General features: G+C 40.5%; 1 protein-coding gene across 1 annotated transcript in view; it reads left to right on the forward strand.

The window, feature by feature from the left end:
- Positions 1-20,384, forward strand: part of CSF1R (colony stimulating factor 1 receptor) — a 53,455-nt gene that overhangs the window by 16,779 nt on the left and 16,292 nt on the right. Inside the window, exons 6-10 of the mRNA XM_044659864.1 lie at positions 2,678-2,864; positions 5,294-5,409; positions 6,489-6,609; positions 6,836-7,023; positions 11,008-11,123. Coding sequence (XP_044515799.1) covers positions 2,678-2,864; positions 5,294-5,409; positions 6,489-6,609; positions 6,836-7,023; positions 11,008-11,123 — 728 coding nt within the window. The remainder of the gene's footprint in view (positions 1-2,677; positions 2,865-5,293; positions 5,410-6,488; positions 6,610-6,835; positions 7,024-11,007; positions 11,124-20,384) is intronic.

A 20,384-nucleotide genomic window follows, 5' to 3' on the forward strand; every position in this document is an offset into this window, starting at 1 on the left:
TTTGTGAAGGTGGGAAAGTCCATAGTTATTGTATACATTTTCAGACTTTTTTCACTATATTAGTCGATCATGCTGATTTTTCCCACTTTTTTCATTTTTTTCTTTAAAAAATATTATTTGTTATATGAGATGACTCTCTAAAAGGGCAATTCAATTCAATAGACATTTTTAAAGTGCCTACTTTGTGTCAGGCACTCTACTAAGTTCCAGGGATAGAGATTAAATTAAAAAAATAAAGTAATCCTTATTCTCAGGAGCCAGAGGCTCAATGGATAGAGTCCTGGGTCTGGAATCAAAAAAACCCGGAGTTCAAATTCAATCTCAGACACTTACTAGCTGTATGACCCTAGGTAAATCACATAACTCTGTCTCAGTTTCCTCATCTATAAAATGAGCTGGAGAAAGAAATGGCAAACCACTCTTTGCTAAGAAAACCCCAACTGGGGTCGTGAAGAGTGAGACACAACTGAAAAAACTGAACGACAACATTCTCAAGAGCTATCTAGTGATGGAAGATAAAGCATAAAAGGGTAGGGGGATTGAGAGTACCTTTGCAAAGGCACGATAATCCAAGGAGTAAAAACCAAGCAGAGCTATCGAAAGAAAATAGAGAGTTATCGGAAAAGTTCTAAGCCCTCTATAAAGCAAGGCTTGGGAGGGGGTTGACATTTTGAATTGAGATCTCTACTGCCTTTCTAGCTCTGCTCTCTTTAAGGTTAAATCAGTCTATTTTTAAAAGCATTGCTCTACCCTCCAAGCCTCTAGGCCTAGAAGAGAAGCAACTGAGGGAGGTCAGAAGGAATATTAAAAACTGAGTCAGTCTGAAGGGTGGTGAGATTGCAGGTGATGAGCTTATCTTGGGAGAGGCATGATGTTTGTAGAGTAGAAGCCAAGCAGAGTTACTGATGGAAAATAGAAAGAAAATGGATACTAGAGGAAACTACGATTATATCAAAACCAAAGACATCAATAAAAACTTATTTTAAAAAAAAAACTATTACTGAAAGACAAGATTCACACAACGAATATTGTTTAAAAACAACCGGGCAAAGGGCAGTTAGGTGGCTTAATGGATAGAGCACCAGGTCTGCAGTTAGGAGAACCAGGGTTCAATTCTAACCTCAAGATACTTCCTAGCTATGAGACCTTTGGCAAGTCACTTGACCCCATTAACCTACCCCTTGTCTATCTGTCTTAGAATTGTTACTAAGACAGAAATTAAAGATTTAAAATATATATATATATTCATATATATATGTATATATATATATAAAACAATAGGGCAAGTAAGTCACCAAATGGGTGGTGCCTACAGGAAGGGTTAATGGAAGCTCAGAGAAAGGAATTAATTGTCTTTGTGGGCTGGAGTGGTTAGTGGACTGATCCAAAAGGCCTCACCAAGGAGGTAGACCTTGATATAGACCAACACCTCACGTGGTATACCAAGATAAGGACAAAATGGGCACACGGTTTAGACATAAAGAGTAATACCATAAGTAATTAGGGGAGTAAGGAATTGTTTACCTGTCAGATCTCTGGATAAGGAAAGACTTTATGACCAAACAAGAGATAGATCACCTTACAGGATGTAAAATGGGTAATCTTGAGCTGGATATTGAAGAACTTGAAGAGAATCAGTGAAAGGCAATGAGGCAATAAAATGAACAGAGACCTCTTACAACCTGTGACTGATTATACAGGAGTAGTAAAAGACAAGATTTGGATCAGCTAGGTGGCTCAGTGGATAGAAAAGCCAGGCCTGGAGTGAAAAGTCCTGGGTTCAAATGGGACCTCAGATATTTCCCAGCTGTGAGACTCTGGACAAGTCATCTAACCCCTAAATGCCTAGCCCTTACTGCTCTTTTGCCTGGGGAACCAATACTTGGTATTCTAAAAACATAAGCGTTATTTTGTTCGTTTGTTTTTGTTTTTTAAATAAGAAGATAAGCTAGGCTAGGACCAGATAGTGGAAGACCAAGAGTGCTGAGCTGAGGATTAGGGCTAGTGAGGAGCCACAGAAGGTTTATAAGTAGGGAATGAAATAGTCAGAGAGGAGTTTTAAGGACAGAAACCAGGTCAAGGCTGGACTCTGGGATAGTAAAGAGAAAGTAGGACAGAGACAAGATTTAAGGGCTGGGGTGAGTGCTGCCAGGAAGAGGGTAGGTTTAACCAAATGCCTTGTTGGGTAGCAAGAATATAATCAATATTAGGAGTATATGAACTTCACAAAGGTGGGAACCATGTCTTATTTATCTTTGTGTCACAACCTAGTCTCTAGTCCTATCTTCTGCACTTAGTAGGCATTTAATAAATGTTTATTAAGTGGATGAATGAACTGAATACATGACCATCAGCTGAGAGGGCAGCTAGGTGTGACAATGGATAGAGTGCTGGGCTTGGAGTGAGGAAGATTCCTTTTCCTGAGTTCAAATCCAGCCTCAGCCTACTAGCTGTGTGACCCTTGACAAATCACTTAACTTTGTTTACCTCATTTTGTCATCTATAAAATGATCTGAAGAAGGAAACAGCACCCTACTCCAGTATCTGTCAAGAAAATCCCAAATGGGGTCTTGAAGAGTCAGACATGACTGAAACAACTGAACGATGATTATCAGCCAATGAATGAATTGAAAGGTCTCTCCATCAGTGTTATATCTTGAGATGTTTCCTCTTTCAGAGCATGGATATGTGAACCTATCTTCTGAGCAAAGCCTCCGCCTAGAGATGGATGTTGGGAAGGACTTGGTCTTGATGGTTAGTGTTGAGACTTATCCTACATTGCTTCATTGGAACTGGACGTATGATGGCCCCTTTCTCAACTCCCAGCGAAGTCTTTCCAGCTCCATTTCAGAGATGACCTACAGGTATTGCCGCTTTCCCTTCTCTTCCCTTCCTACCTCGGGTCAAGGCCAGAAGAAATTGGAGTGGATCCCCAAAGTGACTAACTACATAGACAAGAGTCTTTCCCAAGCCTCCTTCTTTTTCTCATCTTCAATACGCATAAGGAACAAGATCCTAGGGAATAGCAGGCTTAGAAAGGTGGGGAGGAGGGAATCTAGGAGTCTGTAGGTCTGGACCTGTTACCTAGAATTAGAGAATATAAGATCTGGAAGAGATCCTAAGTCAAGGGTTCTTAACTTTTGAGTCATGGTCCCCTTTGGCAGTCTGGTGAAGCCCACAGAGCTCTTCTCATGCTGATGTTTTAAAATACATAAAATAAATGTGTAAGATTACAAAGGAAATCAATTATATTAAAATACCATTATCAAAATATTAAAAAAAACATAAGTTGATGGGCTCTGCTTTAGGTCATCCATTTTGTCCTCTATCCTAAAGACTAGTCATTCTGCATTCTTAGGGGGTCATCTAGTTACATAAAGAAAACCTAGGAGGCAGTTAGGTGGCTCTGGGAATAGAGAGCCAGACCCAGAGATAGGAAGACCTGGATTCAAATCTGGCCTTAGACACTTCCTACCAGTGTGACCCTAGACAAGTCACTTAACCCCAATTACATGGCTTACCACTCTTTTGCCTTGGAACCAATACATAGTATTGATTTTAAGATGGAAAGTAAGGATTAAAAAAAAGAAGAAGAAGAAAGAAAGCCTATTTATAATTCAAAAAATACTAGTACATGAATAAGTTTCAAATCTGGCTTTAGATATAATTCTTTTTAAAATCTGTTCCCCCAAGTCTAATCTTTTCTTGTTCAGGGAGTCATGCCAAGGTATCTGACAAGTCTGGACTCAACACCAATAAGCAGAATTGCAACTAGGGCAAGGTGTTTAGGACTTTGCCCAAAGAGTCAGCTCCTGAGGGAGTGTGCTTCCTTCACACTGAGGTCTATCCCTAAGCTTTGTACTTTAAAGCCCTCTGATGGTCCATACTCTACAGGGAGTAAGAGTGGAAGAGATGGTGGGAGATTGGTAGAGTTTGAGAGAGGACAAGGAAGCAGGATAAGGAGCTATTTTATTCCTCCCTCCTACTTTACCCATGTTTGGATTACCTTTTCTTGGGCCCAGTTGCCTTCCCTGCTAATCCTCATTGAGAAATGGGCTAGACAATTTGGGGGAAGGTGTCCTTGAAAGTGTCTTTGGGACAACCCCAATAGCAGAGAGAATGTCAAAGATGACATGTGTCTCATTCTTTTCCCTAAGGATTATAATTTCATCCCTTCGAGTCTCTATATTTTGAAAGCTTTTTATTCCATGTGATTGGCAGGTGAATGTTTTAAAAGACTCTTAAATGTTAATATTAGTCGATAAGTATTTATTAAGTGCATATTACATTGTAAGATGAGTGCTAGGGAAACGGAAAGACAAAAGATAACCTTGACCCTTGGAGGAGTTCACAATCTAATCCTGGAAACAATAAACAAATCACTATGGACAAACTATTTATAGAATATATAGGAAATAACAGAGGGAAGACACTAAAATTAAGAGGTTGGGAAAAGCTTTCTGTAAATGATAGAATTTTAGTTGGGATTTGAAGGAAGCCAGAGAAGCCAAAAGGCAGAGATGAGAATATAAGATTAAGGAACAAGGAGAGGGTAATAGGTAGCTCAGAGGATAGAGTGCCAGACCTGGATTCTGGAGGACCTCGATTCAAATTTGACCTAAGATCAAATCTGACCTAACTCGCTAGCAGTTTGATATTGGACTTAACCTCAATTCCCTAGTCCTTATTGCTCTTCTGCCTTAGAATCAATACTAAGGTTCAATTCTAAGACAGAAGGTAAGGGTTTAAGCAAAAAAACAAAAAAAAAACAAAAAAAGAGCAAGCTCACCATCCAGAAACTCTTTACTAAGATGACAGAGGTGGAATAGTCAAAAGACAATACCAATAGTGATATCATTTTGGTCCTCTTAGATTATGAAGGACAACAACTAACCAACCAAAGATGAGATTCCAAGTCACAACCTGTGATTTCCTCAACAAAAGTTGCCTTCTTTTGGGGACTCATACCCAAACCAAATCCTCTGGAGCCCAGCTTATTGCTTTTGTGATAGCTTACATAGAATAAGTTTAAGCAGCAAAGAACAACACTGAATGAGTGTGCTTCTTAGAGGCCTCAGAGGACAGTGGTCATTATCCCCATTTAGGGTATGCTACACCCCTTGTCTGTCTGGGGTGTGCACCTCCAAATTAACAAATGCTCCATCCTAGTAGCTGTGAGATAGCCATGCCTACAGAAGAGGGGACACATAATTGTGTGCCTAGCTGTGCTCCTCAGGGTTGGGAAAGGCCTTTCCGGCTCTCTGAAGCAGGCTGTGTTCCTTACTCCCATTAGGTTCAACAAAACCCTCCGTCTACATCGCCTGAAAGAGTCAGAAGCTGGGTACTACACTTTCCATGCTGAAAACTCGGATGCTAAGGCTTCTCTTAGCTTTGAGGTCATCCTAAACCGTGAGTGCCTCTGGGAAATTAAGAGAATCTTGCAGGGGTCACGAAGGGGTTGGAGTTAGAGCTGGGGAACAAGAGCTCCCCATCCCCATACTACTGAAGCCTCGCTTGACTACCCGGGAATGGTAAGTTCCAGATGGGCTCAGTTCAGATGGAGGGACCGCCTAGTAGAGAGTTCTTCATGTGAGCCTGCCCCTAGAGAACTGAAAACTAGACCCTACCTCAAGCTATGAGAAGATACACAGGGACTCGGGCCCAAGGATTGGTTTCTTCCCACAAAGAGTCAAAAAGGAAAGGCTTTAGGCCCCCTCCCAGGTGACAACCAGGCCATTTTAACTATTTGTCATCTTTTCTTTCTCTCTTCTGACCTATTATACCCTCCCTCCATTACCCTACCCAGATAGGAAAGATTTCTCTCAGTGTCTTACACTATGTAATTACTAGATTAGCTCTACTGGGGATCTACTGGATTGAGCTCTATTAGCTCAAATAACTAATGAGGGGCATAGGTGGTTTGGTCTGGAGTATCACTGTAAGGACTTGAGGACTCAGTGAAGGAATGGAGTACAGAATGAGTGACAGGGTCTCAGTGATGGGATGGGACTTGGTGAAAAGATGGGAGAAATTTGAGGAGATAAAGGTTCAGTTCAATGAAGAGGATGAAGGATCTTTGAGGGGATGGGGCCTCAGTAAGAGAAAGGAGACGGCAAGAGAACGGGGCAGCTCAGTGAGAGTATTGTCATTTAGTGAAGAGTCTAAGAATTCAGTGCAGGGCATAAGGACTTGGGGAAGAGGATGAGGAGCATGAAAGAGCATTAAAAGGATCAGCACTCTTTGAGAGAGACGGAGTTAAGTGAAGGGGACAAGCACTCAGTAAAAGAGAGAACTTGGTGCAGAGACTAGAGTGCTGAGTAAAGAATAGACAGGCTAATTGTGAGGATTTAACTTTTGCCTGGGCAATCTCCTTCCTCACGTGGTCATAGCCAATGTATTTCCTGGTAATGGTACAAGGGAGGAGAATCTTCGGTAAACAAAGTCTCTCACTAGCTTTGATTCTGTCTTGTTCCATTTTCCCTACTCAGACTCTCCAGAAGTACAAGTCCAGCAGGCAGAACTCAACATCTCTGATGTCTTTCGCTGCATCGCTTTTGGGTATCCAGCCCCTGAGATTACATGGTACCGCTGTTCAGGCAAGGAAGAAAGGTAGGCTATTCCCTCATTGACTCAGATCATGTCACTGGAAGTAAGAGAACTAGAATATTTTCATTTCCCTACACTCCTGTTTTCTCGGCTTGGCTTAGATGATCTTGAGATGATGGAATTCCATTAGGACACACTGTTTCTCCACCCAGAGGCTCAGAGGAGCCCCTATCCCCTCTCTGAAATCTCATCCCTTTGACCCATATTCCCTTCCTCCCCTCCTCCCCAGCTGCAACCAGGACAGAGTATTGCTGTGGCGTGATACCAATGCCTCAGTCGTGAGCCAGGAGCCCTTTCACAAAGTGAAGGTTGAGAGTATGCTTCATATCCAAACCCTGATGGAAAACACCGCCTACACGTGCGTGGCTAGCAACAAGGTCGGGAACAACTCACAGAGCTTCTGGCCCATCCTGACAAGTAAGAGTCCTGCATGCTTCCCTCTGAGGGGCTGGTGAACATCCCATGATCCCTCACAAGGTGCCCCTGACACATCCCACATGTGGCTTATCCTACCTTCTGGGAGTGAGGGGCTGTTTTCAGAGGCAAAAGCACAAGGTCCCTTTCCTCATAGCCTCACGGTAGCTAGATAGGCAAGACCCATGCATACAACAAAGAAGAATTAGTCCAACCAAATTCAAAAACCATTTATTAAATTTGTACCATGCTCAAGGCACAGGGATAGATGCTGCAGATACAAAGATGAAAGCAGAAAAAATTCCTGCCTTCAAGGTGCTTATATTCTATTGAAGATGTAGTTTGCACATAGATAAGTGAATATAAATGCATACAAAGTAATTCCTAGGGGAAAAGAACAGGAACTCATTCAACAAATATTTTTTTTATGTAAGGCCCTAAGGTTGGCATCATGGTAGGTACAAAGATGAATGAGTCACAGTCTCAACCCTCAAGAGTTCATAGTTTGGCAGGAAGATGAGTGGCCTATGAAAATGCCCTGGTATGAGTGGCATGAGCTAAGGACAAAAGGGTTCCCATTGATTCTAGCTGAGATCAAGCCCTCAAGGAGGCATCATGTATTGCAGAATGCCTGTGGCAAGCTGCAGGGGCAGTGAAAAGAGGCCTGGCTGGAGAGGAGATGACATCCTATACCCTTAGCAATAGATTTGGAAATTGAGAAAACTGACTACCTTTTGAATTATTTTCTTTGCTTCCCAGGGTTTCACATTCCTGGTTCTCCAGGATTCCAAGTTCCTGGTCTCAGTCTAGCCTGCCCTGGCCTCTTCTAGGCATTGTTTTATCTCACTCCAATTCTGGGGATCAATGCCTCAACCGGGTAGCCTTGTTATAGCCTTAAGGCTAGGGGCAGGGAAGAAGAATGACCTTTTTCACATTTCATCCTGAAACTTGTTTGGAACCCCTATTGCTTTGCAACTCCATACTATAGCACTGTACCCTTAAGTGCTCTAAAACGCTCTTCTATACTGCTCTGTCCATGTGGTCATTCTCTCCTTCCATCAACCTACTCAAGTTAGAGAAGGGTATGCTTCCCTAGTGCTAGGGGGATAAAGTTTCCAAGGTTCAAGGCTCACATGAGGAATTATATGATAGTGTGAACTGCAAGTGAAGTATGTCTTCCTCCTCTGGAGGGGCAGGGGGTGGGGTGGGGTGAAGCTAGTGGTGAGGAAGAAATTGGCATTTGTGCCGAGAAAAATGGGCGCTGATGAAGATCTGGGAGACAGCTTGATATAGCATATCAAATGCTGAATTTGGCATCAGCAAGAAGGGGTTTGAGGTCTGCTTCTAACACTATCGAGCAAAGTCACTATTGGGAAGTGACAATGGTGTAGGCAGAGAAATTAGGGCATTTTCCAAAGAATTGACAGTGCAGGCAAGCTTTATTGAGAAAGGGAGGAAGGTGATGGTGGCTTGGCAATAGAAAAGCTCCGGGAGGTTTTGAGGAATGCTTTTTATCTTACTTGGTTGTCAGGGAAGGGCAGCTGTTGCTCTGCCATTCCTAAGGAACTGATGCTACTTTACCCATAGTTCACCTTGGTCTGCATTACCTTCCCCATGGTTTATCTTTGTTTCCCCACTGACAGGGTTGGGGGAGGAAAAGCAAACAATACAAATGGGATGCAAAAGGTGTGCTAAATACCCTGACGTAACTTCAGGTTACTTTTGCTTGATTCTGCACAGACTCCAAAGGAAGGAAAGTCCCTAATCTGCGGTGTCCAGGCTGATTGGCTGGTTGCAGAGCTCTTGCCAACATCTTTATAGCAAGCCTGTCAACACCTGTACACCAACCTGCCTGCATGGCAATCCACACAGTGTCCTCTATCTTTAAAACCATGATACATAAACCTACAATAAATAGCTCACAATGCTCAAAGGACCATCACTTTCAGAACCGGGAGAGAATTTAGAGGCAGTTGAGTCCAAACCTCTCATTTTTATAGATGAGAAAACTGAGGCCCTGAAAAGTGAAGTGATTTGACCAAGGTGACATCAGTAGCAGAACTGGGATTTGAGCAAGGTCCTCTGGTGCTAAATCCACGGTTATTTCTATTTCATTGTGTTAGTATGTAAAGCACTATTTAAATAACAGACTTTTGGTTTTTGTTTTAAGTTGACCAGATCCTTCCCTCTTTACATTTTTATAGCATTTTGTACCTGCCTCTATCTCCCATGGATCAGAGTTTTCTGTTTTCAGATCTTTCTCCCTATTAGACTGAGTGCAGGATCTGTGTTATGTCTGTCTTTGCACTATATTCATCTCTAGCCTAATGACGACAAGATATTTAACTTTGGGAGCAGCTTGGTAGTACGATGTATAGAATGCTATACCTAAAGTCAGAAAGACTTATCTTCCCAAATACAAATCTGGCCTCAGACACTCACTAGCTGTGGGACCCTGGACCAGCCATTTAACCCTGTTTGCCTCAGTTTCCTCATCAGTAAAATGAGCCAGAAAAAGAAATGGCAAACCACTCCAATCTCTCTGCCAAGAAAACCCCAAATAGGGTCACAAAGAGTCAGATGCAACTGGAAACAACTGAACAACAATAGATCCATCACTGTTGCATACCACTTGGGGAACAGGGCCAAGATGGTGGCTTAGTAGCAGTGAAAGCTGGAACCACTCTGAGAATCCTCTCAAACCAACTATTACATGCCACTATTCCTGGATCTGTGTCTATTAAATGAATGAGCAAAATTGAGTGGCTTGTCTGACTAAATCTGAATCATTGCTTAACCTTGGTTTGAATAAAATGTAACTCGGGCAGGCAGCAACTGGGGTCAGCCTCTCACACCATCTAGTCAGTGGGGCAATGAAGGCAATTTCAAAGTAATCTGGCACTCTTCACTTTCCCTCACCCCACATGGCCAGTCAATTATCAAATATTGTTGAGTCTACCTCCATAACATCTCCCAAGTCCTTTCTACTTCTCTTCAGTCACATAGTCACCACCTTCCCCTGGACTGTTGTCATGGCTTCCCAACTGAACTCTGGCCTCAGGTTTCTCCCCTATCTTATTCTCCACTGAACAGCAAAGACAAAGTCGATAGAGCACAACTTCTGTCCATGTGATTCTGGGAAACAGGGATCTTAGGTTGGAAAGGAATGTTCAGTACAGATTGAGAAGGGCTTTTGATGCTAGCAAAGAAGCTTGGACTTTATCCTCAAAGCAGGGAGCCATTGAAGGTTTTTAAGCAGGAGGACATGATTAGAAGGCTCTACCCTCATCTCCCCAGACCCAGCTCTTTTTCAAGAAACAGGTGCTTAAGTGATGCCACATTTCATTACTAGATAGATCTTCATTGAAACCTTCTCCTTCCTACCTGCCCCTATATCATCCTTAATATAAAGAATAAAGGTTCCAAGTAGTGCTAGGGAAGATGAGGTGGGGAGGGGAGGTGGAGGGAGAGAGAGGGAGAGAGGGGAGGGAGGGAAAGAGAGAGGGAGGGAGGAGGGAGGGGGGAGGGAAGAAGGAAAGNCATACAGTGTCTAAGGCCAGATTTGAACTCAGAAAGATGAATTATGCTGACTTCAGGCCCAATACCACAGTACCACCCAGCTGTCCCACCAAAGTTATTTCCTATCTATTCTTTTGTATGGCAGAGAAAGGAACCTTGGTGCTGGTTTCTAGATCCAACACTGCCATCAATCATAACAGTGAATACAAAAACAAAGAATGAAACAATTTCTATTTGCAATAAGCTTATATTCTAACAAGGGAAACAAGGATATATTCAATTGAATAAAGCACAAATACAAAAGAGAGGAGAGGAGAGGAGAGGAGAGGAGAGGAGAGGAGAGGAGAGGAGAGGAGAGGAGAAGAGAGAGAGAGAGAGAGAGAGAGAGAGAGAGAGAGAGAGAGCAGGGATATGTGTGTGTGTGTGGATGGTCTGTATAAGCATCTTTTTTTTTCCTGTTGTCTCCAGAACCCTCCTTCCAGCCTGAAAGAGACAGTCTTTTTACCCCTATCGTCATGGTCTGCATTTCCATCATGGTCGTACTTTCTCTTCTACTCCTCCTACTCCTGTACAAATACAAACAGGTTAGTCCTGGACATGGGGGTAGTGGAAAGACGGAGTGTATTTCAATAGAAATATGGGATGTAATATTGGTTAACAAAGGAATTCTGCCTCCTGGCTCCCCAGCTCAAACAGCCCTAAGTACACAGGAAACTAGACCCATCAACCAACCAAAATTTTCTCCTCTCTTCATTCCTCGCTCTCCAAAAAGAAAATAAGACAACTCCTTATGATTCATTCACATACTCTGTTTTTAAAAAATCAATTTATTTGTTTGTTTATTACAATAAAATTCCCAAGTAACTCCTTCCTTCCTTCCCCTCTCCAATTAAAGAAGGCATCATTTGACATTTTATAGGCTGTATCATAGTAGAGATTCCTTTTTTGTTATATTAATTTTTTTAATGTTAAATTCCAAATTCTCGCCCTCCTTCCCTTTCCTCTTCCCTGACACAATAAGCAATATGATATAGATTTTACATGTGTAATCAGGTACAATATTTTTCCATATTAGTTATTTTGTGGAAAAGATCTCAAAAAAAAGAAGAAACCAAAATGTAGTATGTTCTGGTCTGCAATCAGACTCCATCAGTTCTTTCTCTGGAAGGGGATGGCATTTTTCATGAGTCTTTAGAATTGTCTTGGATCGCTAAATTGCTAATATCTTTCATTCACAGTTGTTCATCAAAACAAAATATTGCTATTATTATGTATGTAAAATGTTCTTGTTCTGCTCACTTCACTTTGCATCAGTTCATATAAGCCTTTTCAGGTTTTTCTGAAATTATCCAATGAGTCATTTCTTATAGCACAGTAATATTTCATTGCAACCATATACTATGACTTGTTTAGCCATTCCCCAATAGATGGACAAGGTATTCTTTTTTCAGGTATGAGTTGTACTAAATGGTAGCTGAGGGTCTTGTCCAACCATGGAATTTGGGGATATGTGTAATATCTATATGTTGTAGAAGAGAAGAAGGAAGGGTAGAATGATGAAAGAAGCAACTCTGCCATGTACATGACTTTGAATACTTCTCTTCTCTTCTCTCATGGTCTCAATTTTCTCATCTGTAAAGTGAGAGGACTAGATGGTCTCTAAGGGACTTTCCAGCTCTAAATTCTATGGTCCTATGAATAAAGCTACTGTCCCTGCCCTTGATACTTGAGAGCTAGGTAACGATGCTAATAACTGCTCCTATTTCTATGCCACTTAAAATTTTTCAAAGCTCTTTTTTCAGAAATACACAGTAAGGAAGGTATGACATATATGATTATCTCCATGCACTCTTTGCAAAAGGAGCTGACCAGAACAACCACAACTCCCCCTCCCCCCCCAAATCTGCTTGGTCAGCTGAATTAGAAAGGTTCATGTTTTTGGAACTCATTAACGCCTACGAATTTGTTCTACCAGTCTTGGCAAGCTGTTATGGTTAATTCAACAAATCTTAATGTTTGCTTCATTTACTCTGTGCAAAGCAACTGAACTTCCCCTCTCAGCCTCAGTTTCCTTTTCTATTAGATGGGGATAAGAAGCAATGTAAATATAGGAGAAAGATAGCCAAGAGACTTAATTTCAAATCCTCCCCCTTGCCACGTCCTATGTGACTCTGAGTAAGTGGCTTTCCTTCAGTTTCCTCATCTTGAAAAGGGGTAACCATGTTTGTACTCTATATGAAAAAAAGAAAAAGAACTTTCTTTTTACTCTTGGAAGTGCTATAGAATTATGAGCTGTCATTATTCTTGTTGCCATTATTGTTACGGATTTAAAAATCCCTGCCTGGTCTACCTCACTTAATGATCAATGATCAAATGAGATAAAGAGCTAGATCTAGACAAAACTCAGAGGTCACCTAGCCCAACCCCCTTCATTTTCCATGGAACACTCCATAGCAGTCGGGTCCTTATATCTTTGCGATGCAACATTCAGATGAGGAAACAGAGGCTTATGATTTGATCAAAGTCTCAAGAGATGGGACAAGACTAAAAAACTATTGAATGGTCTAGAAACACTTAGGTGATTATTATTATTAACCTTCAGAGGATGCTAGTTGTTTTTTTTTTTTTTTAAACCCTTACCTTCGGTCTTGGAGTCAATACTGTGTATTGGCTCCAAGGCAGAAGAGTGGCAAGGGTAGGCAATGAGGGTCAAGTGACTTGCCCAGGGTCACACAGCTGGGAAGTGTCTAAGGTCAGATTTGAACCTAGGACCTCCCGTCTCTAGGCCTGATTCTCAATCCACTGAGCTACCCAGCTGCCCCCAGGATGCTAGTTTTTAATCTCTCTTAGTGCTCTAATCAGGACTGACCCTGAGATCCACAAACATTGATTGCACACTCACTCTGAGCCAGCCTCTGCTCAGCAATGGGATACAAATACAAAGTGAGACAGACAGGCCTTTGATTCCACTGATTGAGGCTAGGGGCAACATTTTTATTAATATATATATTATATATGTGAACATATATAATATATACCTGAAAACCAAATAAGGCAATAAAACCAAATGAGGTATCGTTTGAACATTTAGAAATATTTAAGAAAAGCTTTCTTCTGGATAAGCACATTAATAATTATTTTAATCCCTCACTTTCTTAGAATCAATACTAAATGTCACTTCTAAAGCAGAAGAATGGTAAGGGCGAGGCAACTGCAGTTAAGTGACTTGTCCAGCTCACATAGTAGAAAATGTCTGAGGCCAGAATTGAACCCACGTCCTCCTGACTCCAGGTCTGGCTCTCTATCCAGTGAGCTACCCAGATTCTCCAAGCACATTAATTATTGAAGGAAGATCTAGCTCATAGTTCATATGAATTAAACAAGGAGAAGGCATTTGAATACTCTTATCCTAGAGTGAAGAGTGATTGGACTTCATTTGCTAATTCTGCTGTCCCCTATTGAAGGAGTGGGGAGTCCCTAGTCTGGGTGGGCTAAGGTGGAAAGGGCATTAGAGACAAATGAGGGTTTGTGCTCTCAGGACCCCTAAAGGTTCCTATTCCCCTCCCTGCCTCTGACCTATGGTTTGCTTAAGAAACTTCTTTTCATTTGAATAGCATGTCCTGAAGACATGGGGTTTGTTTAAAAGTATCCTTGGATATAACATTTACTCCATGATACATACTTGCAACAAATATTGAATTTACAGTTACTTCTCTTTGCAGTTTAGAAATAGAAAGGATTATTCTAAATGAAATAATGTTTCAAAATATAATGTGAAAGGTTGCTTTGCTATGTCATCGGGATCCATAAATTCAGTCTCCCAATTCTCTTCTAAGCTTTTTGGGGGTTGCTTTTACAAAGAAATATTTAGTCAGAAGATATAGCAAAGGTGTAGAAGTATAACTTCTCTCCCACTGGAAGGAACACTTTTCCTTCTGCACTCTCCCTAGGAAGAGTGCACTCAAACTTAAAATGATACACATGCACACAGAGACCATAAGGTACGCTCTTTTTCCTTTATAAGATGATCTGATAGTAAAGCGGGCTTAAAACTAAAATTCAAAGATACTGAAACCCACAAGTAGGGAGCATGTATCAAGAAGGGTATTTCCTAGCTCTGGGAGTATTTTCTCCTTTTGTGGAGTTCCCACAAATTTCATGTCTTCGTGTCACAAAGGCAACAAACGATTTGCCCACTTGTTTCCGGGACACGGTGTCCCAGTAAGCAGGTCGTTTCACTGCTAAGTTAGGTCAAGCAGGCCATTTCTCAGAACTAGTTCCTCACTGGCTTTAGCAGTTGCTGCTTCTGGTAAACTCTGCTACAAACAGTTGTTGCTGGACCTTTGATGATTCTTCCGGTTTTTCAAAGTTTCCAGGGTTATAATCTGGTTTGTCTAATCTCCAGATAGTCTTTCATCTATTCTTTTTGCTCCGGGTTTATATTTCAAAATTTCTGTTCAGCTCCACTCCTTTCAGCAAGAATGATTGGAAATTTATTTTATTAATAGTCTGTTTTCCCCACACACACACACCCCGGAGGACTATATTCCATTTTTCTGGACAGATGATTCTTCATTGTGTCTAATCCTTTGACTTTTTTTTTTTTTATAACCCTTAACTTCTGCCTTAGAGTGGTAAGGGCTAGGCAATGGGGGTTAAATGACTTGCCCAGGGTCACACAACTATGAAGTGTCTGAGGCCAAATTTGAACTTGGGACCTTCTGTCTCTAGGCCTGGCTCTCAATCCACTGAGCTACCCAGCTCAAAAGGAATCCTTTGACTTTTGGAATATTGCATTGCATGTTTTCTACTCTTTTATAGTGATAACATCTAAATCCTGTCTGATCCTATTATAGTTCCTCAGTGATTGAATTCTTTCTTTTGAGTTACTTGCAGTACTTTTTCTTTGATCTATAAGCTCCAGATTATGCCTATGATATCCCTGGGCATTATTATTGGGGGCAGGGAGGTTCTTTCAAGAAGTGATCAGTAGATTCTTTTTTATTTTCACTTTGCACTCTGACTTTAAAAGATCTGGGAAGTCCTGTTTCATATCTTAAAATATTATGTTTAAATGCTTCTTTTGGCAGGTGAGGGAAGAGTCCATGGCTTTCTTAGATTATCTCTCCATCTATTTCCTAGGTCAGTTGTCTTTCATAAGACATATCATATTTTCTCTTCTATTTCTTTAATCTTTTGACTTTGCTCTAATATTTCTTGTTGTCTCATGGAGTCATTGGCTTCCGTGTGATCCATTGTACTTTTCAGGGAGTCTATTACTTGAGTAAGGTTTTTTCCCTCTTGTGTCAAGCAGTTAATTCTCTTTCTAAGTTTCTCCTCCATAGCTTTCATTTCTTCTATTGCTCTCATTTCATTTATAACATTTTAAAAGTCATATCATTTCATCTAAGAATTCTAATTGTTCTTGTGGGTAAACTATGTTTTTCTTTGAGGCTGGATTTGTAGGGATTTTAAAGGAATTTTGAAGATATTCTCTTCTAGGTTTTATCCTGGGCACCCCAGTCAGCACGATAGGCTCTTTATCTTTGTCTTTATTTTTATCTTTATTTTTTGCTTACTCTTTCCTCCAGTGATCTGTGCTAAATTAGCTAGGAGCTTTGAGGCTTGAATCCATACTCTTGTCCCCTCTGGGAGACCCTATGTTGTGGGTCTAGACCAGGGGGTAAATATAAGAACAGCTCTGGGTTTCTCAGCTGTTGGCATGGCTTAGAGTTCTGGATCTACTCTGGATGGTGGGGAAATTTCAATGAGCATTTCTCCAGGTTCCTTTTCTCAGGAAAATAGGTGTGGAACAGGGATGTAGTTGGGAAAATCATCAAGCAAATGTGCCAAAATCTTCAGCTATAAACTTATGCCTTGTTATATACCTTAGCCAAGTCATACTAAAGAGAATCTTCTGAAGGGAAAAATTCTAGAAAGGTCTTCAGCCCAAGGGCTCAACTTCTTCTACATCAAAAAATTCAGATTGGAGAGAAACATAAATGTAACCCTAATTCCAAGTATAAGAAAGTCTTTGACAGGAGTTGATACCTTCCTAAGTAGTAGAATTTATCCTTAAATATTTCAGGCAAATGTGTGATTTCATTGATTTAAGTACTTTTTGGAACAAGACAGATTAAAAAAAATAGTTAAGTCTCAGGAACAACTAAGTTGCTCAGTAGTTAGGCCTAGAGACTGGAGGTCCTGGGTTCAAATCTGACCTCAAATACTTAGTTGTGTAATTTTCCAAATGAAGCCCAACCCATTCTTGTCCAATGTAATATGGTCTGGATGATTCTTCAACCTCTTGGTTTTTTCCTGTGTATATAGTTATATTAAATTCTTCAAATGATTTCAATATTTGTGTGAATTATTCTCAGAGATTTTTTTTAAAATGAGCAACTAAGCATATAGATTTGTAGTCATCGATATAGGATAGTGATGGTGAACCTTCTAGAGCCCGAGTGCCCAAACTGCAACCCTCACACTGCATGTGAGCCCTCTCTACCTTACCCCACTCAGGGGAGGGAGGAAGTGCTCCCATTGGTTCACCAACATCGATATAGGATGACAAGGGTGGTGTGATGCAGGGGAAAGCTTGATGAACTTGGACTCTTAGGATCTTAGTTCAAATCTCAGCTCTACTAGTTCCTACCTTTGGGACCTCAACTTTTAGCCTTAGTTTCCTCATCTGTAAAATGAAAGGGATAAGACTATATTAGGGGTTGGCAGTGAGCTAGGTCCAGTCCACAATCTGTTTTTGTATGGCTGTGAGCTAAAAATGATCTTTACATTAAAAAATTCTTAGTTAGTAATGTACAAAAGTAGGAGGGGAGAGGAAGCTCAGTGGATAGAGAGCCAGGCCTAGGGTTGGGAGGTCTTAGGTTCAAATTTGGCTCAGACACTTCCCAGCTGTGTGACCCCAGGCAAGTCACTTAACCCCTGTTGCCTAGTCCTTACTACTTTTCTGCCTTGGGAACCACTACACAGTACTAATTCTCAGATGGAAGGTAGGGGGTTTAAAAAAAACAAATGTGCTGGATTTGACACTCAGCCTACAGTTTCCCAATCCCTGGACTAGATGATCTCCACTAGGTCTGTGATTCTAGAATTTAGAACTTAAATGACTCCCTAAGGGGCCAACTAGTTCATCATTTTCCAGATGAAGAATCTAGGGTCCAGAGAGATTTAGTGATCACATAGCTAGTAAAAGTCAGAGGTAAGATTTGAATCCAGGTCTTCTTGACCCCAAGACCAGCATATACCACACTGCCATTTTGAACAATGCATCATTTGACATGGTCAAAGACCCTCTCTTCCTGGATACTCTCTTCTCTCTGGGTTTTTGTGATCATCTCTTTGTTCTCCCTCTGTCTGACAACTTCTTCTCTGTTCCATTTACTGTATCATTATTCATGTCATGCCACCTAACTATGTATGTTCTCCAAAGTTCTGTCCTAGGCCATATTTTCTTCCTATAGTCTCTCTCCTAGTGATCTCATTAACTCCCACAGATTCACTTATAACCTCTTTAGAGACAGTTCCCAGATCTATATCCCTAGCCCTGATCTCTCTCCTAAGCTCCCATCTGTCATTACCAATTGCTTATTGGATGTTTTATACTGGTTGTTCCAGTGGCATCTTAAATTCAAAATGTCCAAAACAAAATTTAGTATCTTTCCCCTAAACCCTCTCCTCCTTTGAATTTCCCTATTATCATCAAGATTACCTCAATCTTTTCAGTCACCCAGATTCTTACCTTTGGGGTCATCCTTAACTCCTCTTACCCATCCCATGTATCAAATCCATTGTCAAAAATAAACATTTCTCCCTTTACAACATCTTTCAAATGCATCCCATTCTCTCCACTTATACAGCAACCACACTAGTATGGATCCCTCAACATCTTTCTCTTGGACTGTATTATAATAGCCTTCAAATTATCTCCCTGCCTATAGTATCCTTCCACCCCAATCTATTCTCCACACAGTGACCATTGTCTGTATTCCAAATCAATATTGTCTTTGTCTGCTGTATACCTCTAGTTGGCAAGGACATCAAGTGTGTGCTGAAATAGTTTCTTAGCTCTTTTGGCCTCCTAATTATGGTGGCCATTTTGTATCCATTTCACTTTGGTAGGTAGTAGTAATAGTCCCTGTCTATGTTCTTTTTAGGTCTTTCTCTTTTCATATTTGGTAGCATTTAAATAAATCAGTCTAGACCTCTTTTAATTGTATTATCTTATTTTTATTTTTCTTCTAATTTGGTGGTAATCTTGATTTTTTTGCAATAATAAATCAATGTTCTAACTTCATAAAGAAGTGATCTAGAAATGTTTCCCATGTAAATAAAGTATATTTTCCCACATGTTAAGATAGAATCCAACAAGCAGTGTAGCAAGGTGTATAGAGAGTCATTCATTAGTCAGGAAATCCTGGATTTAAGATCTGTTTCTGACACATTCTGGCTGCAAGATGTCAGGTAACTCTCTTAAAATGTAAGTTGCAAATCAGGTGCTGACTCAAACTGGTAAAGAGAGTTTCCTATACCATCAAAATTGAATGTCTGCAACCTTCTCTGACCAAAAGCTTCCCTTTATCCTGCACCTTCTCATCCTCTTCTTTGACAAAGAAGCATAAAGTTTCTGCAGTCTAAAAACTTTCGGCTACTTTCATTTCTTGATCTAGAACCATATTTTCTGAAATATTCTTGTATTCTCCCTTAAGATCACTCCTATGTTCTCTTCATTGAAATTACTGAGTACTAAACTATATGCTATGGACCAGTGTTAGGTGGCTCAGTGGTTAGAATGCCAGGCCTGAAGACAGGAGGTCCTGGATTCAAATTTAGCTTTAGATACTTCTAACCTATGTGATCCTGAGCAAGTCACTTAACTCCATTTGCTTAGCCCTTACTGCCCTTCTGCCTTGGAACTGATATTTATTAGTATGGATTCTAAGACAGAAGGTAAGGTTGAAAAAAAAAAGATATATGATGCTCCTTTTTATGCACTAGATTTAGAATTGGGAACTAGGTTTAAAGCACAGAATGCCAGAGCTATAAGATATCTCAGAGGCAATATGATCCAACCTATTCTTGACCAATAATTTTTTCATCTTGAAAAGTGATCATTTTGCCTTCGCCTGAAGACATCTGATGATAGAGCATTCACTACGAGGCAGCCAATTCTATTTCTGGATCTCTCTGATAATTAGGAAGATTTTCCTTACATAGAACCTAAATTTGCTTCTCTGACTTTTCCCATTGTTCCTAGGTCTGTCCTTGGGGGTAACTTAAACTTAAACCAAGTTCAATCTCTTCCTTGTGATAGCATCTAAGCCTTCTCTTCCATTGGCTAAATATTTCCATTTCCTTCAGCTGATCTTCATACAGCATTTCCTTGAGGCCTTTAACTATTTTCACCTCATAACATCTGCTTATTAACATTCTCCATAAAAATTTAGTACCTAGAATTGGACTTAGCATTCCAAGGGTGGTTTCCTCAAGGTAGCATACAATGGAATTTGTTGATTCCTGACCTAGACACTATGCCTCCTTTAAATGCAATATAAAAGTAAATTAGCTGCACTTGCAGTCCACTATATACCCCATATATTTTTCAGATAAACTTCTATCTAATCTTGAATTCCCCCTCTCCATCTTTTACTTCTAAACGAAAATATTTTAACCCATGTGGCCCAGCATATATATCAATTGGATTTATTTCAATGTTCTAGCTAATGAATATATTTTTTAAATATCTTACTTTCTGTCTTAGTATAAGATAGAAGAGTGACAAGGGCTAGATAATTGTGGTTGTGACTTGCCCAGGCATATAGCTAAGA

The sequence above is a fragment of the Gracilinanus agilis genome, chromosome 2 (genome assembly GCF_016433145.1).
Source record: "Gracilinanus agilis isolate LMUSP501 chromosome 2, AgileGrace, whole genome shotgun sequence".
NCBI lineage: Eukaryota > Metazoa > Chordata > Mammalia > Didelphimorphia > Didelphidae > Gracilinanus > Gracilinanus agilis.